Raw genomic sequence first — 18,322 nt, 5'->3', positions numbered from 1 at the left:
GATTGGTATTCAATAGTGGCTCAGAAAATTCAAAAATGATTTATCTGCAAGAGAGGGAAAGAGGGGAAAGAAGAGTAAGAGAGAGAAAGATGTTGTTAGGGAGAAGAACGACTGAGCGTAAAGACTCATCATTGGTTGAACCTAGAGCTTGTTTATAAACTATCTTTCTGTGGGTCTGTTTGCTCGGTTTTTATTTAACAGTTGTAAGTTCTGTATTCTGTGATTAATTCTTATTGTTTTTATTGTTTTTATTATTATTCCACCATTAACGACTTATTGTTATTTCAACAATGTCCAACATTTGTATGAAAAGGTAAATTAATAATGTTCTTGCCGCTGCATTAAGGTCTAGGATCACCATAATCTCGTTTTCTGGTTATACCAGTTAATATTGTTTGAAGGTGTCCTGTTAAGTTATTTTTTCAACATCTCTTATATTTTTCCTTAATATTTTTGTTCCTGTTTTTGGTTGACTTGTATTGTTTTTTATTGCCGTCAGCTATTCATTAAATCATTCATGATTTCCTCAATGCTCACTGATTCATGTTGATTTTGTGTTCTCATCATTTTACCTGTGTTGAGTTTTCTAGTGCCACTGAATTATGATGTTTATTTGATTTCAATTGCCTTTGAATAGTGTGTCTTTGCTATTTCTATCTTTCCATTGCAAAGGTTTGCATACAGTTTGAAAATGAATGATGTATTAAGACAATCTGCTCTTTTATCTGTGTAAAATTGATACATTAAATATCAATGTATTGTATGAAAAGCACATTTCAATCTCTTTACCTATTTGGAATTCTAATTCTCCAATATCTCTTTTCATATTTGCCATTTATTAATTATATTTACTTGTTCTCCTCTTCTATTATTTAAAGGCTGTTATTTACTGGACGGCATGACTCTGTGAACCTCATTTACCAATTATCAGGACGAAGGATGTCGTCTAGCTCCTCTGCTGCCTCATCAAGTGATGACGAAGTTATCCTTAATCGTGAAGGAAACAAGGGAATCATTATTTTGAATAGACCTAAAAAATTGAATGCTCTAAATATCTCAATGGTTCGTAAAATATATCCGCAATTAAGAAAATGGGAAATGGACAATTCAATGAAGATGGTCATAATCAAGGGAACTGGAGAAAAAGCTTTCTGTGCTGGTGGTGATATTAAAGGTGACACTCATTCATATAACTTTGAATACTTCTTTGAAGATACATTTAGTCTACGAATCGATCGATATCACATGAGGGCATTATGCGTCAAATCTTCCGCTCATTGCTCTCGAGAAAAGTCTGTAGCTTATATTGTTTCTGTGATCATTTTAATCTTACCTCTCTTCCTTTTTTTCACTCTTTTTTATGATATTAACGTAACTTATACTCATAATAGTCAAGATTTCTACTCTTATCATTAATGATAACACTGTCCCCACTCAGTTAATCCCATTCGTGTATAACCGTAGCATAATCAACAGCAGATCGAATATTGATAAGTTAATCTTCAAATTATTTTATAGTTCTTTATTATATTTCTTTTTGCTGTATAGCTCCAAAATTTCGAATGTTATTTTCTGATGCAATTGAGTCATGATCGATTTTGTAAATTACTTTGACATTTCCTTTTCGTTTAGTTAATCTTTGTTAAAATCATGATATTTTGTTTCTATATTAACAGAGATTGCTCAAGCTGGTCATGGATCACCACTTGGATTAGAATTTTTCCGGGAAGAATACCGCCTAAATAATCAAATAGGTTCCATGGCTATTCCTTATGTGGCACTATTGAATGGAATTGTGATGGGTGGCGGTGTTGGTTTATCTGTACACGGAGCTTATCGAGTTGCCACTGAAAAAGCAGTTTTTGCTATGCCTGAAACAGCAATTGGTTTTTTCCCTGATGTTGGTGGATCTCATTTCTTGCCTCGTTTGCCTGGTAAACTTGGTCTTTTCCTCGCACTAACAGGCGGGCGTTTGCACGGTAGAGACCTTTTTAAAGCAGGGATTGCCACTCATTTTGTATGTTCTGATCGATTAGAAGAATTGGAAAGTGATTTGCTCAGGATGAAAGATCCAGGTATCTATTGTTGACTATTTACAAAAAATTTACTAAAGCAAAGAAATACTCAACTTTGTCATAACTCATTTCTCTTTTTTCATTCAAACAGATTTAAAAGGAATTGACTCTCTACTGACAAGGTATCAGGAGCAATGGGAAGCTGATTATAAAAAAGAGTTCTCTCTTAAACAGTACATAGGAAGAATCAATTCAGCTTTTGGAGCCGCTGAATCTGTTGAGCAAATCATGGAAAATTTGTCGAAAGATTCTTCCGATTGGAGTAAACAGCAACTTGAAATATTGAAATCTGCCTCACCAACAAGTCTGAAAGTCACCTTTAAAGCGCTACAGCAAGGCTCAATGATGTCCCTTCCTGACTGTCTTAAAATGGAGTATCGTATCGCACATCAAATGATGCACATACCGGACTTTTTCGAAGGAGTCAGAGCTGGTTAGTTATGAGCTATGAGTTTTTATTTATATTTTCGTGAATCACGTTCATTTAGTTAATCGAGTTAGTTAACTAACGAGAATTGATAATTGACTTGAGCATAAAAATGATAATATCAGTTTCTTCATCAGTTTCCTTATCGGTCAAATAATTACAAGTGTAGGGTAACTTATAAAATACACTCGTCTAAAAAATCGTAGTTAGTCTGGACTTTATCCTTCATTAACCTGATTAAATTTAATAATTGTTAGTCAAATAATTATCTTTTCAGGTATTTTAAGTTATTAAGGGGATTCTAACAACTTCTTCATTTGACATTAATTTAGTTTCCCCTGTGTTATACACATGATGTTATGTTATGTTGGCCTTGCATAAATCTCAACAACCACTCTCATCAAGTAAAAGATTGCTAAAGTCATATGAAACGAGCAACAAATAGAAGCAACGTTTCATTCAAACATTTTCAATGTTATTTATCATTACCTAGTTAACGTTGACTGGATGTTTGCCAGAAATTATACAAATTTTCAGATTTCAGTTTATTGAATATCAAATACCAAAAAAATATTCTTGCATATTTTCCATATTTAATCATTCCATGAATAACCTATTTGACTGGCTAACATTTAAACTAACTCTCTTTTTTATCCTATTTTTTTTAATTACAGCTCTGATTGATAAAGATAAGAACCCCAAATGGAAACCAGATAGGCTTGAAGATGTCACAGAGGAACAAGTTAACGCTTATTTCAGTCCATCAGATCCTCAATTTAAAGAGTTACAATTGTAGTTTATGATGGACCATGTTAACGCTTTAAAACTTTACTAAACTACATAACATTTGAAACAGAATAAAATATATTATCAATGTTGGATTCACGGTTAAAAGTACATGACAGTTCAATATACGAAGGAAATAAGAGGAAAAGGACTAAGGAGAGGTAATTCGTCATGAAGAGGACAAAGTAAACGACATCAGATGCAATTCAAATTCGGACAGGAAAAACAAATCAAAAAGAGATTAGTTGTGATTTATGAAGCAATTTTTTTTCCTTCTCATGTTCTACAGAAATCTATATATTTCTTTTGTTGGTTACATTTCCTCTTCTTAATCTACACCTTCAATCCTACCTTAAAAATTATTGAAAAAGTAAAAAATCAACAAGAAAATGCCAAAATAAAAAGAGTATGTATACAATAATAATGTATATAATGTTGTTTACATTAACCAAAAGAAGCGTCCTAAGCAAAGAGTTATACTCTTTGTACCTGAGAGAGTTCCATCTTCATATTCAATTCAACCTTAAAGCTGATGTAATCCATTAACTTTGAATTTTGTTTATTGATAAATTAGTTATAATAATCAATTGAGACTATGTAAGAATATTTAATGAAAAATTATCTTCTAATTCTTTGCTTTGAGAAAAAGCAACAGAATTGAAAAACTTATTGTTTGATCCATTAACGTTCTGTAAATGAGAGTATCATTAAAGATTTGATTTAGAAAGTGATTTATAACAAAAAAAAACATTCACGATTGTATAAAGAAACGATTGATTCCTTGGTAAACAATTGGAAGAATAGCTTTTATACCAATTTTCTTATCAAATATACGTATACTTTTCAAGAGATTGAATAACATTCAGATATTTTTGATAAAATAAACGAAAATTAAGGTTAAATTAAGAACAATAAGGCTTTAATTGGTCCTCAGGTTGTGTGGAATATAATGGAATCATCAGCGTGAATCAAAATCACTCTTTGAACGAGATTTTCTACTAATTGAACCTTTATTTGCTGATGATGGTGACAAAATACTTGTTCCCGAACTAACTGATGGTCCTTTTGTTAGATTTGATTTACTTCGCTGTTGTGTTGATCTTTCCTTTTCTTTTTTACGCTTCAAACTTTGTTCTTTATGCTCTTTCTGAAGATCCTTTTCACTTAAATCCATGTTAATAACCCGTTCAATGAGGAATTCTTCCGTCAAATATTTGCTTGGAATGTTTTTGAGGGCAAACAACGTTTCATATGCTGATACACATTTAACTCGATCTTCATGGCGACCTAAAACACTGGAAATTAGGATAAGGGCTACTTTGAAAATAACCACAATTCCTTCACAAAAGAACATGTCCCAAACACGTAAAACACAAGGCCAAGAAAGTGTTCGTGAAAAGAAACACATGAACCATTCCGTCATATAAAGTACTGGATCAATTGATTGTTTCTTGAACAATTTATAAATTTGAGGATGAAATTTTTTAACAAAACTAGACAACATTTGACCATGTAGTTGGATTGCTTCTAACCCAGGTGAAAAATAACCAGGAACATAATGATCACAGATTTGTAATAAACACCAAAAGGCATCTTCTGCTGGCATTTGCATAAGAAGAACAGAAGCTAATGGTGCTTGACCCTGGCAATAGCCGATATCAGGTTTGATCACAGAGAAGGCTTTTAAAATTCGATATAGATCTTCTTGTCCAGAACCATTTTCTTGAGCAAACATTTCATGAGATGGAAATTGACGATTTAAATCTTTACGAATCTCATCATTAATCTTCTCATCACCCGGTTGTCCATCCAATTTGGCAAACAATTCTGGATTTCTTTGTTTCTGTTTATGTCCAGCACACAGATAAAACCATGCTTTACCTCTAACTGAATCTGGGATTCCTTTTCGACAACGAGTGCGTAATTTTTTCCACTTTTTGTGAATATATTCATCCCAATGTGAAAACATATGAAGCCACTTTGATTCACGTTTACGAGTGATTTCTATTAAAGATAAATTATTCATATCATCCGATAAACCTTTGGATTGAGGATCATTGATATAAAATCCAAATCGGTCCAATTTTGTAGCTGATATGGATGACGATGATGGACCTTCATCATTTACTTTACTCTTGCTTCCATTGCTTGCACTGATAAGATTGTTCTTGTAATTAGATGTCCGCCTAACTGGTGAACTGTAGTCATCATCTTCTTCATCCGAAGTATCCACGGCACCATTATTAGTTCCTGTTGATTTTTCCAATGCAGCGGCTGCTGCTGCGGTCATGGATGACTTTGATATGCTACCATTTGTTGAATACCCTGTGTTATTGTATGAATAATGATGATCATGATGATGGTGGTACATTGAGGATGATGATAAGTTTGTTATTGAACGCTTTTGATTTGAGATTGTGCTAATTACAGCGGCTGATTGAGGTGAAGTTGATGATGGTATAGATTTAATTGCAATTTTTGATGACAAGGTGGAATTGTTTTTACCGGATAACCGAGATTCATCAGAATAATTACTATCAAGAGTATTGCCACCATTTGCTATTCCAATTGATTTACTTGAAGTACGACCAGAAGCAGCCGCGGTAGCTGCAGCTTCAGCGGCGACAGCCCTCCAAGGTCCAATATTACCTCTGCTTGATCTTTGTGTCATGGCTCTATCCTGCAAGTGTGAAAAAACAAGTTTTGAAAGAAAAAGAAGAAAAATTAATTAGATTAACCATGTGAAACCACCACGCGGAAGTTGAAATTATTTTATCCCATCATTCAACTAGAACAGCAAACAATTGGATGGAATTCAATAAATTGAGTGTGTGATCATTGAATCAGCTAATCAACACACAAAAAAAACAAAGAAAATGAAAGCTGATTAGGGAATTGAATTAGGGTTCCAAATCTATTTCAAAGGTTATATGTACTTTCAGGTGTGAGTTGGTGTATCTCTAGTCTTTGTATTTCAAAACACAGCCACAATCATACCAATTGCATGAAAATTAAAGTTGCTCAAGTAGTAGTTGCTATTGCTGCTGCTTCTATTTAACTGTTAATATTGTCATTTAACTGTATTTCTTCAAGGATCAAGGTAGGCAAAAAAGCCAAGGCGTGGCACTTAAAGTAAAAACGTATTTGAAATTGGTTAGTACAAGTTTAAGGATGAAAGATGAGACAAGTGATCAATCCAAATGAAAACTACAACACAGCTGAATCAAATAGATGAGAAAAAAAGCCTTTTCTATCCCTCTCTTGTTTTCCTTAACATTACCCTAACATTTTCAAATCTTATTTTTTTCCTTCTTTTTCACCATGTGTCACTGTTTACAAATTAATGAACAATTGAATGAGATTAAATTTGCTCTGAGTATGTATCCAGATCAAATAATAATTGAAGACGAAGACCTGAAATGCTGCATTGAGCAGGATGTTATTGATGAAAACACTGCGGCTCTGATTCATACACATCCATCCACTTTTTACTTTCGTAACAAAGATGCAACAACCACTTATGAAATTCACTTCTCATTGGATAGAGATTATCCACTTGATGGAAAGATCACTTGTTTGGTAAGAATCTATGAAATTAATGAGACGAAAGATCCTTATAATCAACAGGTAGTGTCACATTCAAAGCAACACAAGGCTCAACAGAAACAGCAAAAACAACAGAAACACCAACACTTACAAGCTAATTGTGTTAAAAAAGCTGAATCCAAGATTAATCGTCAACTGTCAGCGCACATTTCCACTAGCGAATTTATTGATGTGCTTGGAATAATACTTTGGGTTCAAGAATGGTTCACAGCTTATTCAAAAGGAGAGAAAGAAGATGAAATAGAGAAAGTGACTGGTGAAGATGAAAGAGAAGAAGAAGGAGAAAAAGAGAAAACAGATGATAGAAATAATGTTGATGATACAGATGATAGTGATGATGAAACCAAGGATATATCAAATGAAGATGGTGCAAAATATTGTTCACAAAGATACAATCCAATAACCGATAACGGAACCAAACAAGATGAAAAATTGTTTAAACAGCAACCATCAACCTCGCAACAAGATGGGAACACTCAATCAGGTAGCTATTATTTTCCTTGCGTCAACTTGGCTAAAAGTCACTTTGTTTCCTGTGTTACAAGGCACACTGTCCATCGAATCAACAATATCAAGAATGTTTCACTATAATACTCTTACAAACTGACGTTTTCTCTCATTTTCTATTTTCTCATTTCTTTTTTTCCTTCTCCCCACTCTCTTTCTATCTTTCTTTCTCACTTCTACTGTAAGTTAGTAATGTAAGTTAGCAAGCAAGTCAACATACAAGCGTGTCAAGGCATAACTAAAACCACTCAGTTGCTTCTAATTGTGAGTGAGGACGTGTACAGTTGTTTTTACTGTCTATCTATCACCATCACAATGTTATATGTTACTGTTATCGTTTACCTATTACTGTTATTAATGTTAACTAAAAAGTAGCAAGTAATGTTCATTTTAGACACAAGTTGAAAGTCTACCGAAAGAGAAAATTGAGACCAAATATTTCTTTCTGGCTTTCTTACTCCGAACCAATTCTAATTGAGGTTAAAAAGTAGTTCTTCTGGTTCACTACCTGCTTTAAAAAGATGATAATGGTTGGTAGGAGTCGAAAAAATAGACAGTTTGCTCCATGAAAAGGTGAAATAATAGCAAAAAATTTAAGCATGTAAATTGAAATAGTCAGATGAGATTCACAATGGACAGCAAAATTAGCTAAATCAACAATTCAATTGACTGAATTAATGACAAAAGACCTACTAAAATGATAAGCTAACAATAAAAGTATCTTTTAGATTAAAATAGAAATAAAAAAAAGACGAAAGTATGATGAAACCCAAACAATTTTGAATAGCTTTAATTGAAAATCAAAGATATGGGACCCACTAATATGATAAAGATCAATTTGAATCACAAGGTTCTAATAATGTTTTCACTAATGATGAAAAGGTTATTGGATTACTTATGGAGGTTTGTTTTCCTTTGAAATGAATCCTTTGAAGAAAACAAAAAGCTGAAAGGCGTTATCTTTGAAATCTGTTAAAGGCTGATATCATAGTTGAATGCTAAGTGATCAAGGGTTTGATCACGAGTTAGCTTGTACAATGTAATGGGATAGACTAAAGGAGCCAATTTATTAAATTGACAAGCAAACACAAAAGGGTTAAAATGTAAAGCAAAAAGAGAACTAAAAAAAAAATAAATACTTTTCATACATTTCTGATCTGATATGATTCCATTTTGACGTATAGTTGTCACCAATGTAGAAATTTTGAGTTAATTATCGTCTGATGTAAAGTATTTTTATTACCATGGATTTGCTGGTAACATATAGATATTATTCATAAATAAACAACATCTGTGAGTTGAAATCATGATAATAATGGAAGAAGACTAGAAAACAACACAAAATGTAAACTCAACAGGTTTCTTTATCCAAGTTATCCTTGATTGTAAATAATTAGCACGTGATCCTGGTTAAACACTGGTTGATTTAGTAACAGAAATCAAACTTAATTTGATCACGTTGAAAACTATTTTTGCTGAAATTAAACAAAACAGATAAATATTAATAAGCAAAATTGTCCAATAGATCAACTTTCATCAAGAAAAACAAGTAAAGGCTATGAAAAAATAACGAACAGAAGAAAGTGGCAGTTAGAGTTGAACCTTGAAGATGTTGAAGTTATTTAGTTGTAGGCCGATGGTTTTCATCTGACTGATTCAAGATATTGTTGTTGATAGTGATAGAGGCGATAAAATGAATTAATTATATATATTTGATAAAAGCATAATCAAGAAGAAAATAAAAAGAAGAAGAAAAAACTGTGAGCACAAAACTAATGAACTGTTATGTTGAGGCAAATCTGTACGAGTAAAAATATGGTAAAGGAGAAAACCGGAGAAAAGTGGTGGGAATAAAAAAGATGATGATGATAAATATGGCGATGCAAGTTCACTTTGATTGGTAACACAATTATTTAGTTTTCCACTTTGTTCACTTGTTAACTTTATGAGTCTAAATTGTTCCGTATTGAAATAACCTTCTCTCAATTAATAATACGTTTTTAATGTTAATGTTTTGTTCCAATCATCCGTTGTTTTTTTGTTGTTGCCTGTTTCACTTGTTTACTGTTTCATAATGATTATTTTGGAAACTTACCTTGGTGTTAGTTAATTGAGTGGCACTTGGTGATCAAACCTTACTGTTGACACTCCTCTGGATTCCAGTTTGTTCCCGTCGTTCATTGATGACCTTGAGTTGTTTATCAAATTGTTATTCTTTTCCTAAAGATTCAGACAATCCGTATTGATCATGCATTAAAACTGAATCAAAGCAATCTTATCCTCTTTCAAATCGTAGATCAGAAGAGATAGATTCTCATAATTGAAAAAACAAAATATTTCTTAAAATAAATTTCAGCAAACCAATGGATCTGTTATGAGCGCCCTCTGTTATTCTGTACACCCACTTTTACTAGGCTTGCTTGAGAGATCAAAATAAAACTTCCAGCTAACTGGTAAAAATGGGAAATCGTATCTTTTGTGGTTAACAAACCTTGTGCAGTTAATGTAAATCATTGTAATTTAATTGTTCAATTTACCTCTTGATGAGTTGAATTAACGCTTAAAGAGGATATTAACCTTGTGGTGATCTATCAATCAAACATATTGTCAGTTAAAAAACATTTTTTTTTCAACTTTAACCTGTTGTCTGTTTCAGATGTTCATATTTTGTGCGCTTTTCACTGTTACAATGAGCTTTCTCAATGCGTCAATGTTTCAAAGAGATTTGATAATTATTTGTTAATCAATTTATAATCATTATCATTTTCTTTCATTGAACAGATTGTCGCCTTTGGATTTACAGTCATCATATTTACAGTAAAATAAAGCGTAAAATAATCAACGATGAAGCAAGTTATGGGCGTTTGACTGGCTTTGTTCGCCCTGGTAAACCAGGTAAGTGTTTAGTCTTTATATTTACTCTTCTATTTAATTGTAATCTACAATCTTTGATTGATAACCATCTCATCTTCACCTGGGCTCATGATGATGACGATCATAGAATTGAAATGGATGTTATTATCAGGAACATTATTGTTTCCATCATTTCTTTTGTTTTCCAACTGCTTTGTGTTGCTTTTCTATCGCTGTATTGACTATTGGGTTTATTTTTGTCCATTTCCTAGAATCAAATTAACCATTTTATGCTTATTATTGTTCCTTTTAAGGTTTAATTATGAGCTTGCGTTCCAATCAATGTTATACTCAATTATATTATTACACTAATCTAAAATTTTTGTTACTTTATTCATTCATTGTAATGGTGTTGGTCAAATTGAGCAAAAAGATTTGAGCAAAATCCGTTTGCGCTAAGAAGATTTGAGCGCATTTTGCTCAAAAATTGTTGATAATTTTCAGAGATCATTCTTAGATTTTTAGATCATTCAAGATCCTACAAAAAATATATCTTATTAATTTTATAATCGATAATAACATCTAATGAATGGTCAAAATCAAAAGAACTGTCGATAAACTGAAAAAGGTGTTAAAACATTGGTGTGTACCAACAATTTTTATCGACGAATGATAAGTTTAAGCTCTAACTTTTATGGCCACAGAAAGCATTCGATCTAACTGAAAATCGAAGTGATCGGCTGTACGTTTTCTGATTTTTCATCGAAATCTACATCAATTAATTGCGTTTGATGAAAAATCTGCTTCCATAATTGAACAAAAGCCGGTGAAAGTTTCAACTTTGATCTCGATTATCGCAAAAACCAAACCTGAGTTTAAAATTGTGTTTGCTCTAATCAGTTTTGCTCTTAAATGTCTTAGCGCAAAAGGTTTTTGCTCAAAGCTCTTTGCTCAAAATAACCCAAATCATTGTAATGTTTGCAGCTAAGCAAAACCGTTTATTTCCAATAATAGTAAGCAAACAATGGGCCTAAATTAGTTTCACTCAAATTGATGTGCCAAAATGTGTTTAGTCAAAATTCAAATAACAAGAATAGTTTATCAAATTATCCGTCTAATCAATCAGTGTTCATCAATGGTTACATGCAAAAATTGTAAATGGATATGTTGAGTTTTTCATCATTTAATAGACAGTTTAAAGTTGTTTTAATCCATTTCCTTTGCTGAACAACTTAACTTCATTATTGTATTCCAAATTGCCCATCACTTTGGTTTTCATATCGATTATCTTGATTTGAATGACTCAACCATTACTCTTGCTGACATAATTAATGATGATTTATTACCTCGTTTTCAGGTTTCATTTGCGTTGAAGGCTTTGAAGATAACTGTGAAGCCTTCTGGAGGAAAATTAGAAGCTTGACTTGGCAAAAAATTAGCTTGATTATCAAAGAGTATCCGATCAATGGGTCAGTCTATGAAAAATTTGAAGACATACCATTGGATAATTCATCTTTCATCCGATATTTGGAGCAACATGGAGGCAGTCATATAATAAAAGATTATCTTGGACTTTCGAATTAAATTTTATAGCAAAGTATTATATATCACATTTATTGAAATTACAATTATTCAATATGACAAATGTGAGTTCAATCGGGTTTAAAAAGTAGCTCAGTACTACAAAATTCCGATGATGTTTTGTCACTTGAAATTAATGTACCGAAAATAAGTAAACTAAAAGCATGGTGGATTAGTGTAGAACCCGTTATTATTTGTATTTATGATCAAAATAAATTGTCCTTTTGCTAGATTTGATTTACTTCATTCTTGGATTGATCGTTCTTTCCCTTTCTACATCTCAAACTTGACTTGTTTGTTTTTTGTGATCTTTTTGAAGATCCTTTTCCCTTAAATCCATGTTTAATCACTGGTTCAATGGGAAAATAGTTAGATGTGTCAAACTGTTCAGTCAAATATTTGCTTGGAATATTTTAAGAGCCAAAACCTTTATATGTTGATCCACATCTGCAGAATTAAATTTTCCAATCACCTTCTAATTACCTTCAAGAACTTGCGAAAACGCAAAGAATTGGAAATTATTGTTTATTCATTAACTTTATTAACGTAATATACAAATTACCCAAATGGGTTTACTTTTCTAGAAATTGAATAACATCAAGAAAATTTGAGATGCAATCATCAAAAAATAAAATGCTAATGGTGACAATAGCCAATATCAGGTTTGGTCACAGAGAGCGCTTTTAAAATTCGATATAGATCTTCTTGTCCAAAACCATTTTCTTGAGCAAACATTTCATGGAATGAAGTTGATAAGTGGTGGAATTGATGAAAAAGGTTAATTTAATGATGATGAAAACACACATGTTCCGGAATCGACTGATAGTTCTTTTTTAAATTTAACTCGATCATGGCGACCTAAACACAGGAAATTATGACAACGTAACTCCTTCACAAAATAATAGATCCCAAACACGTAAGACACAAGTGTTCGTAAAAAGAAACATTTGAACCATTCTTTCATATAAAATAATAGACCAATTTTTTTGAAAACCATTCATACATTTGAGGATGAAATGTTGCAACAAAACTAATCAGTCTACCATGTTGGATTGTCATCAACCAGGTGAAAATAGCCACGAATATAATGAGAGGTGAAATTGTTAATAGATTCAATAGAATAAATTTAATTAAAAAAATTCATTGGATTTTATTTGATGATTTTAAATATGATTTCACTGGTTTGGGTGTTTGCAAATGTGGACATAAAAAAAGAATAGCTTAATCCCTGTGAACAAGCACAAATACACCCAAACAACCTAAGACAAGGTATTTAAATTTAGGATAATCATTCATTAGAATAGTCACTATACCCACATATGGAACAAACCCTCTCGCCCGGCCGACTATATCTTTCTTTTGCAGCCAAAGTTGGCCTGGAGCGTAGAGTCCTCGATCATCTATGGAATTATTATCACCTTTGGTCAGTATTTTAACTGATCCATCTTCTTTCTCATGTAATTTTAAAACTCTATGGACAATTGGGATTTCCCTGCCCTCCACACGGAAAACCACAATGTCACCAACTTTTATTGGATCCTCTCGGTAATTGGTTAAAAAAAGTAGATCGCCTCTGTGAAATGCAGGCTCCATACTTCCACTAAGTACAACTACAATCGGACTTTCACTTCCCGTCAAAACCATTAAACCTTTCCAGATCATCAGGGCGGAAGAAACGATCATTCCAAAGTTAAGAAATTGGTAATAAAGCTGGCGAAAATGGTGCAAAGAGTGTCATATATTGATGAATGAAGAAAAGCAATAAAGAAAACAATAATTAGTACTTGTAACTGCAAAATCAAAACATACGTTATTTTAAAATTAATATTTGGGATCAACCTGGTAAGACCACAAAGACTAGTTTTATAAACAAAACAGAAAAATATGAGTATAACATTGTACTTACCTGGCGAGCTGTCATACGTCTGATGTCGCTCAGACCAAGGCTATCTAATATTTTATCCATAATTAATTAGTTGTATAACAATTCGATCAGTCAATTACAACAAATTAAATAACCAAAAAATTTCAAGAACACGTCAAGTCTTTACTCAACTCAACTTAAACCAATCAAATTTTAGGGGATGTATTCTAATTGAGCTTTTGCAGAAGGGGTTCAAATTTGAAATTTCATTGCTTTTCTTGTAAGCTTTAACAAATAAACAGCTGAAGTAGAGAAGTGAGTTTATTATCGTTTATTTTTACCACAAATCTTAACTGTTTTCTGTACTCTCTGTTGTATTTGGGTCTTAATTGCTTGATTTGTTACTCATGTTGTTTTGTTTTATGAAATCTACTCTGATAATTTGATCTGTCTTAGATTATCTTCGATAATGGAAAGCAAAAGATAATCAAGTATTCAAGCTTTGAAATAGCTTTCACTATGCTATGTTTTTGTGGTAAGTTAAGTTTGATTCGACCATTGAGATCAACTTTTTTCAATGCAGTGCTTTTGATTTCGTTCTCTTGATTTATCTTTGTGTCATTGAGGTTTCTGTTTCCATTTGTCTCGCACCTTTTGTATCATTTAAATTAAATTATCCTTTCTTTCCCTGCAGAAAAGGATGAATTATATATTTTCTCTATGTCGTCCATGGAAACTTGTGTTATCTGCAAACTATCTTAAGCCAACCTGTGATTTTTTTCCTACTGCTAAAAATATAGTCAAGTGCAATTACAAGATGTCATCTTCTAGTAGTGATTTAATTGAAGACCAGCCTGTGAAGGGTGATACATTCCATTCTAAAAAAGCATTAATACTGACCAAATTCTCAAGATATGAATTTGAGAAGAGAACTAATCCTAATTTAACCGAAGAGCAATTGATTGATAAGGTTTGTGGATTTCAAATCTTATTAGATAACTCATCAATAATAACAAATCTGGTCTTATTTTTTTATTTACTTTTTATAGCTTCAGCGTCGGGGATCTGATTATAGAAATTTACTTCATCATCATCAAATCCATTGCAATTCTCGTGACAAACTAAAATTGGCCCTTGAGAAAAGAGGTTTAGAAGTGAGAATGGTGAATAGACTTGATTATAATAAAGCGAATGTTGATTGGGCTGATGTAATATTTACTTCAGGCGGAGATGGCACTTTTCTCATGGCAGCGAGCCACATCAATAGTCCTGATAAACCTATAATTGGTATTAATAGTGATCCATCTCGTTCAGTTGGTCATCTTTGTTTACCTGTACAGTATTCAAATGATTTGGATTTAATGTTGGACAAACTTTATTCCAACAAATTCAAATGGTTTTATCGTCAAAGGATTCGTGTAGCTCTAGAAGGTGTTAATGCAGAAGATGATCCAATAGAATTACATAATCAACAATTAATGTATCCAGAATATCGTTATCTCGAGGCTGATGAAAAAATGATGTGTGATCATTCACCAGGAAGAGTTTCACCATGTTCCCCACCACACACATCATTCGCATCTCAATCTGAAAATGTTTCTAAATGTTCAAAAAATCAAGGGAATAAGATCATACAATTGCCTGTTCGAGCTCTTAATGAATGTTTTGTAGGAGAAAGCTGCTCTTCAAGAGTCTCATATTATGAATTTTCTGTTGATGGTACACCTAGATATAAATTTAAAAGCTCAGGAGTTACGATTTGCACCGGAACAGGTTCCACTTCTTGGTCTTTCAACATTAACCGATTAACTGTACAGAATGTTAAACAGTTGTTCCAAATAATTCATGAAGAAACTGGACAGAATATTTCTTCAGATGAAGAAACTGTCAAATCGGTTACAAAACGCTTCAACGATTCCTTGATTTTTGATGCTTCCAAACCTACTATGGCTTACACCGTCCGAGATCCTATCGTAACTGGTTCCAATGATGAGTATACTCGAGGATTCGCCTCTAAGATTGAAATTAGATCCCGAATGTTTGATGCCTGTGTTGTCATTGATGGTGGACTATCTTACCGTTTTAATGATGGGACCGTCGCTAAATTTGAAATCTATGAGGAAGATGCTCTCAAAACTGTCCAACTTTTTTCTTAATAGTGATTTTCATTGTTTTTCATCAAAAATGAATTTTCAAATCTTAAATTAACCAGTAAATAATATTTACTAAGCATCATTAAAAACATGTTCTAAGAGGTGATAAATAAAAAATGAGACGAAATTCAAACTTTAATATTTAAGTAATTATTAGGTTTGCTTTATCAAATTTAGTGTCGATTTGATTATTGAGAATTATTCATTATTATTAGGCCAAACTTGTGCTTCGACCTCAATCCTATTTAAAAAACGCTTAAAGTGCGCGCTGTAAACTTAATGATGATTTTTCTTCAAGAAGACTTTGGTTTAAATTATCTTTTTTAGCTTCCTTAGTTCACATTATGATTCAGGTTGATGTTTAAAATCCACCGGGTGTTCAGTTTCTATAGTAACCTTGCAAACTTTCTATAACTTAATGACTTTTACAAAAACATGTTTTAAAAACATTGTTTTTATGAAACTATTAGAATCAACCGGCTAATGATGAATCCCGGTGAATTTTGGAGACAATTATGTATTTTAAAAGCCGAAGCTCTTTGTATCAACTTAACTACACCAGCAAATTTCTTGACGACTGATTTATCGGCATCGACATCTAGTTCTTCGCCTTCGCCTTCGCCTTCGCATTCATCATCAACATCGTCAACATTAACATCAGATCCAATTTCTAATCATCAGACACATGCTGTCACAGTGAATAAATACAGCTCCAAAGTTTTAGCTGTTGTTGGTAATCTCAAATTCGAATCACTTATTGCCGGTGTTACCGGTGGTGTTTTAGCAACCCTAATCCTTCATCCTTTGGATCTTCTTAAAATAAGATTTGCTGGTATGTTTTGCTTTTATTTACTGAAACTTTTGTTTCAAAAAATCACCTGATGAACTCATTGTTGAATTCCTATTTTCTTAAAAGTCAATGATGGACGTGTATCTTTCAGGCCACATTATCAAAACCTCCGTGAAGGAATCAAAACAATTTTCAAACAGGAAGGTATCAATGGTTTTTACAGAGGAACTGTTCCAAATCTTATGGGTGCTGGTGTATCTTGGGGACTTTATTTCCTTTTGTAAGTTTAGTACTCATAATCTATCTTTTCTGCCCTTATTAAAAAATATTTTTCTTGTCCAGCTACAATTGTATTAAAGACTACTTGATGATGGAAAGAAAAGAATTAACGCCTTGGTTGCATTTGATGGCAGCCGGTGAAGCTGGTGTTCTTACTGTAATTTTAACAAATCCTTTATGGGTTGTTAAAACACGATTATGTCTTCAATATAGTAGTCAAAGTCAATTATTAAATTCGTTACCTAGCCATAAAGTTTATTCTGGTACACGCGATGCATTCTATAAAATTATTAAATATGAAGGAATCAAAGGAATGTACAAAGGAGTAGTCCCTGGTTTATTTGGTGTTACACATGGTTCTTTGCAATTCATGGCTTATGAAGAGCTCAAGAAAAATATCATTGAACGACGCAATGTTCCATTCGAAACTAAACTGGATAATCATGAATATGTCATGTGTGCAGCATTGAGTAAATTTGTTGCTGCTTCGCTAACGTTCCCATATCAAGTAGTGAGAGCTCGACTCCAAGATCAACATTCTGTATTTACAGGAGTCCGTGATGTGATAGTCAAAACTTGGAGGTCAGTATTTCCATAAAAATTCTTTATAATCCGTCCAATGTCTTCAAAATTATAGTAAACATTTATTTTCTTTTACCAGGAGTGAAGGAGCCAGAGGATTTTACAAAGGTTTGACACCGAGCCTGCTAAGAGTCGTGCCCCAAACTTCAATAACATTATTAGCTTACGAGAATACGTTTCGTTTATTGAAAGCGCAGAAGGCTGAAGCTCATCAACAATAAAACTCCTGTGTTAACTTATAAAGGACCCAACGTATTTATTCAAAGGACCTCAATATATTGATCCTAAAATTTTGCCAAAACTGTTCAACCGTCGTCCCACACATTTCATAATTGCTCAAAATTGAATCAACAATGCGTTTAAATAATATGCAATTCACTTAATAACCAAAGAAAATTTTGGAAAATTTGATTATTTATAAACCATTTATAGATTTGTTACTGTATTAAATTTTCTCAGATCTCTGCTTCCCTGATAAGCTTTAATGTATTATATACAAAGATTGATAAATTACATATTACATGTATATTGTCTATTTTGCAAAAAAAACTCTTTGACTCAAAATCTCATGCAAATTGTTATAATTGTATTGACCCTTTGAATAAATCCAGAGAAAAAAATTAAATGTTTGATTAGTCTTTTATTAAATGTAAGATTACTAAATGCATAGCCAGACTGATTTTTGTCTGAACAATTGATGATTGAAATGAGACCAAAATCATCTGGCTGAATCCCAACACGTATTAATCCAAACTGTACAGAATGAAATATTTTTACAAATCTAAAGAAACCATTAAGTCCAGGATACAGATTGTACTG

The 18,322-nt window shown here is 32.5% G+C and overlaps 6 protein-coding genes across 11 annotated transcripts; 4 read left to right on the top strand and 2 right to left on the bottom strand.

The window, feature by feature from the left end:
* The first annotated feature begins 164 nt into the window (after nt 1-164).
* Nucleotides 165-4,019, top strand: Hibch (3-hydroxyisobutyryl-CoA hydrolase). The gene is made up of 5 exons (XM_015937381.3): nt 165-313; nt 879-1,174; nt 1,677-2,075; nt 2,167-2,508; nt 3,177-4,019. The coding sequence occupies exons 1-5, from the start codon at nt 291-293 to the stop codon at nt 3,296-3,298; spliced, it is 1,182 nt and encodes a 393-aa protein (XP_015792867.1). The 5' UTR covers nt 165-290; the 3' UTR covers nt 3,299-4,019.
* On the bottom strand, nt 3,876-10,261 carry LOC107369431 (TBC1 domain family member whacked). 6 transcript variants are annotated; one of them, XM_025162339.2, is made up of 4 exons: nt 9,497-9,700; nt 8,977-9,052; nt 8,550-8,876; nt 3,876-5,968 (listed from the first exon to the last, which is right to left on the bottom strand). In XM_025162339.2, the coding sequence occupies exons 3-4, from the start codon at nt 8,571-8,573 to the stop codon at nt 4,247-4,249; spliced, it is 1,746 nt and encodes a 581-aa protein (XP_025018107.2). In that variant the 5' UTR covers nt 8,574-8,876; nt 8,977-9,052; nt 9,497-9,700; the 3' UTR covers nt 3,876-4,246. The 6 variants fall into 6 exon arrangements, with proteins under 6 accessions (XP_025018107.2, XP_025018108.2, XP_089125397.1 ...); XM_025162340.2 differs by lacking the exon at nt 8,977-9,052 and having other exon boundaries at nt 9,497-9,706; XM_089269271.1 differs by lacking the exons at nt 8,550-8,876; nt 8,977-9,052 and having other exon boundaries at nt 9,497-10,261.
* On the top strand, nt 6,610-12,067 carry LOC112539613 (uncharacterized). The gene is made up of 3 exons (XM_089269272.1): nt 6,610-7,378; nt 10,183-10,296; nt 11,612-12,067. Exons 1-3 carry the CDS (start codon nt 6,610-6,612, stop codon nt 11,836-11,838), a joined length of 1,110 nt encoding a protein of 369 aa, XP_089125398.1. The 3' UTR covers nt 11,839-12,067.
* An 893-nt stretch (nt 12,068-12,960) lies between these two features.
* twr (signal peptidase complex catalytic subunit SEC11 homolog C twr) lies at nt 12,961-13,891 on the bottom strand. The gene is made up of 2 exons (XM_015937494.2): nt 13,742-13,891; nt 12,961-13,545 (listed from the first exon to the last, which is right to left on the bottom strand). Exons 1-2 carry the CDS (start codon nt 13,799-13,801, stop codon nt 13,057-13,059), a joined length of 549 nt encoding a protein of 182 aa, XP_015792980.1. The 5' UTR covers nt 13,802-13,891; the 3' UTR covers nt 12,961-13,056.
* A 120-nt stretch (nt 13,892-14,011) lies between these two features.
* On the top strand, nt 14,012-15,991 carry Nadk2 (NAD kinase 2, mitochondrial). The gene is made up of 3 exons (XM_015937495.3): nt 14,012-14,234; nt 14,394-14,669; nt 14,749-15,991. Exons 2-3 carry the CDS (start codon nt 14,400-14,402, stop codon nt 15,853-15,855), a joined length of 1,377 nt encoding a protein of 458 aa, XP_015792981.2. The 5' UTR covers nt 14,012-14,234; nt 14,394-14,399; the 3' UTR covers nt 15,856-15,991.
* A 318-nt stretch (nt 15,992-16,309) lies between these two features.
* On the top strand, nt 16,310-18,128 carry LOC107369562 (solute carrier family 25 member 32). Its single transcript, XM_015937525.3, has 4 exons — nt 16,310-16,684; nt 16,769-16,922; nt 16,985-17,503; nt 17,583-18,128. Exons 1-4 carry the CDS (start codon nt 16,336-16,338, stop codon nt 17,722-17,724), a joined length of 1,164 nt encoding a protein of 387 aa, XP_015793011.2. The 5' UTR covers nt 16,310-16,335; the 3' UTR covers nt 17,725-18,128.
* The last annotated feature ends 194 nt before the right edge of the window (nt 18,129-18,322 follow it).

The sequence above is a fragment of the Tetranychus urticae genome, chromosome 3 (genome assembly GCF_039701765.1).
Source record: "Tetranychus urticae isolate SD_2017Ah chromosome 3, NJAU_TeUrti_SD_1.0, whole genome shotgun sequence".
Lineage (NCBI taxonomy): Eukaryota > Metazoa > Arthropoda > Arachnida > Trombidiformes > Tetranychidae > Tetranychus > Tetranychus urticae.
The sequence above is the reverse complement of the archived record's forward strand: the minus strand, read 5'-3'. Positions and strand labels throughout refer to the sequence as shown.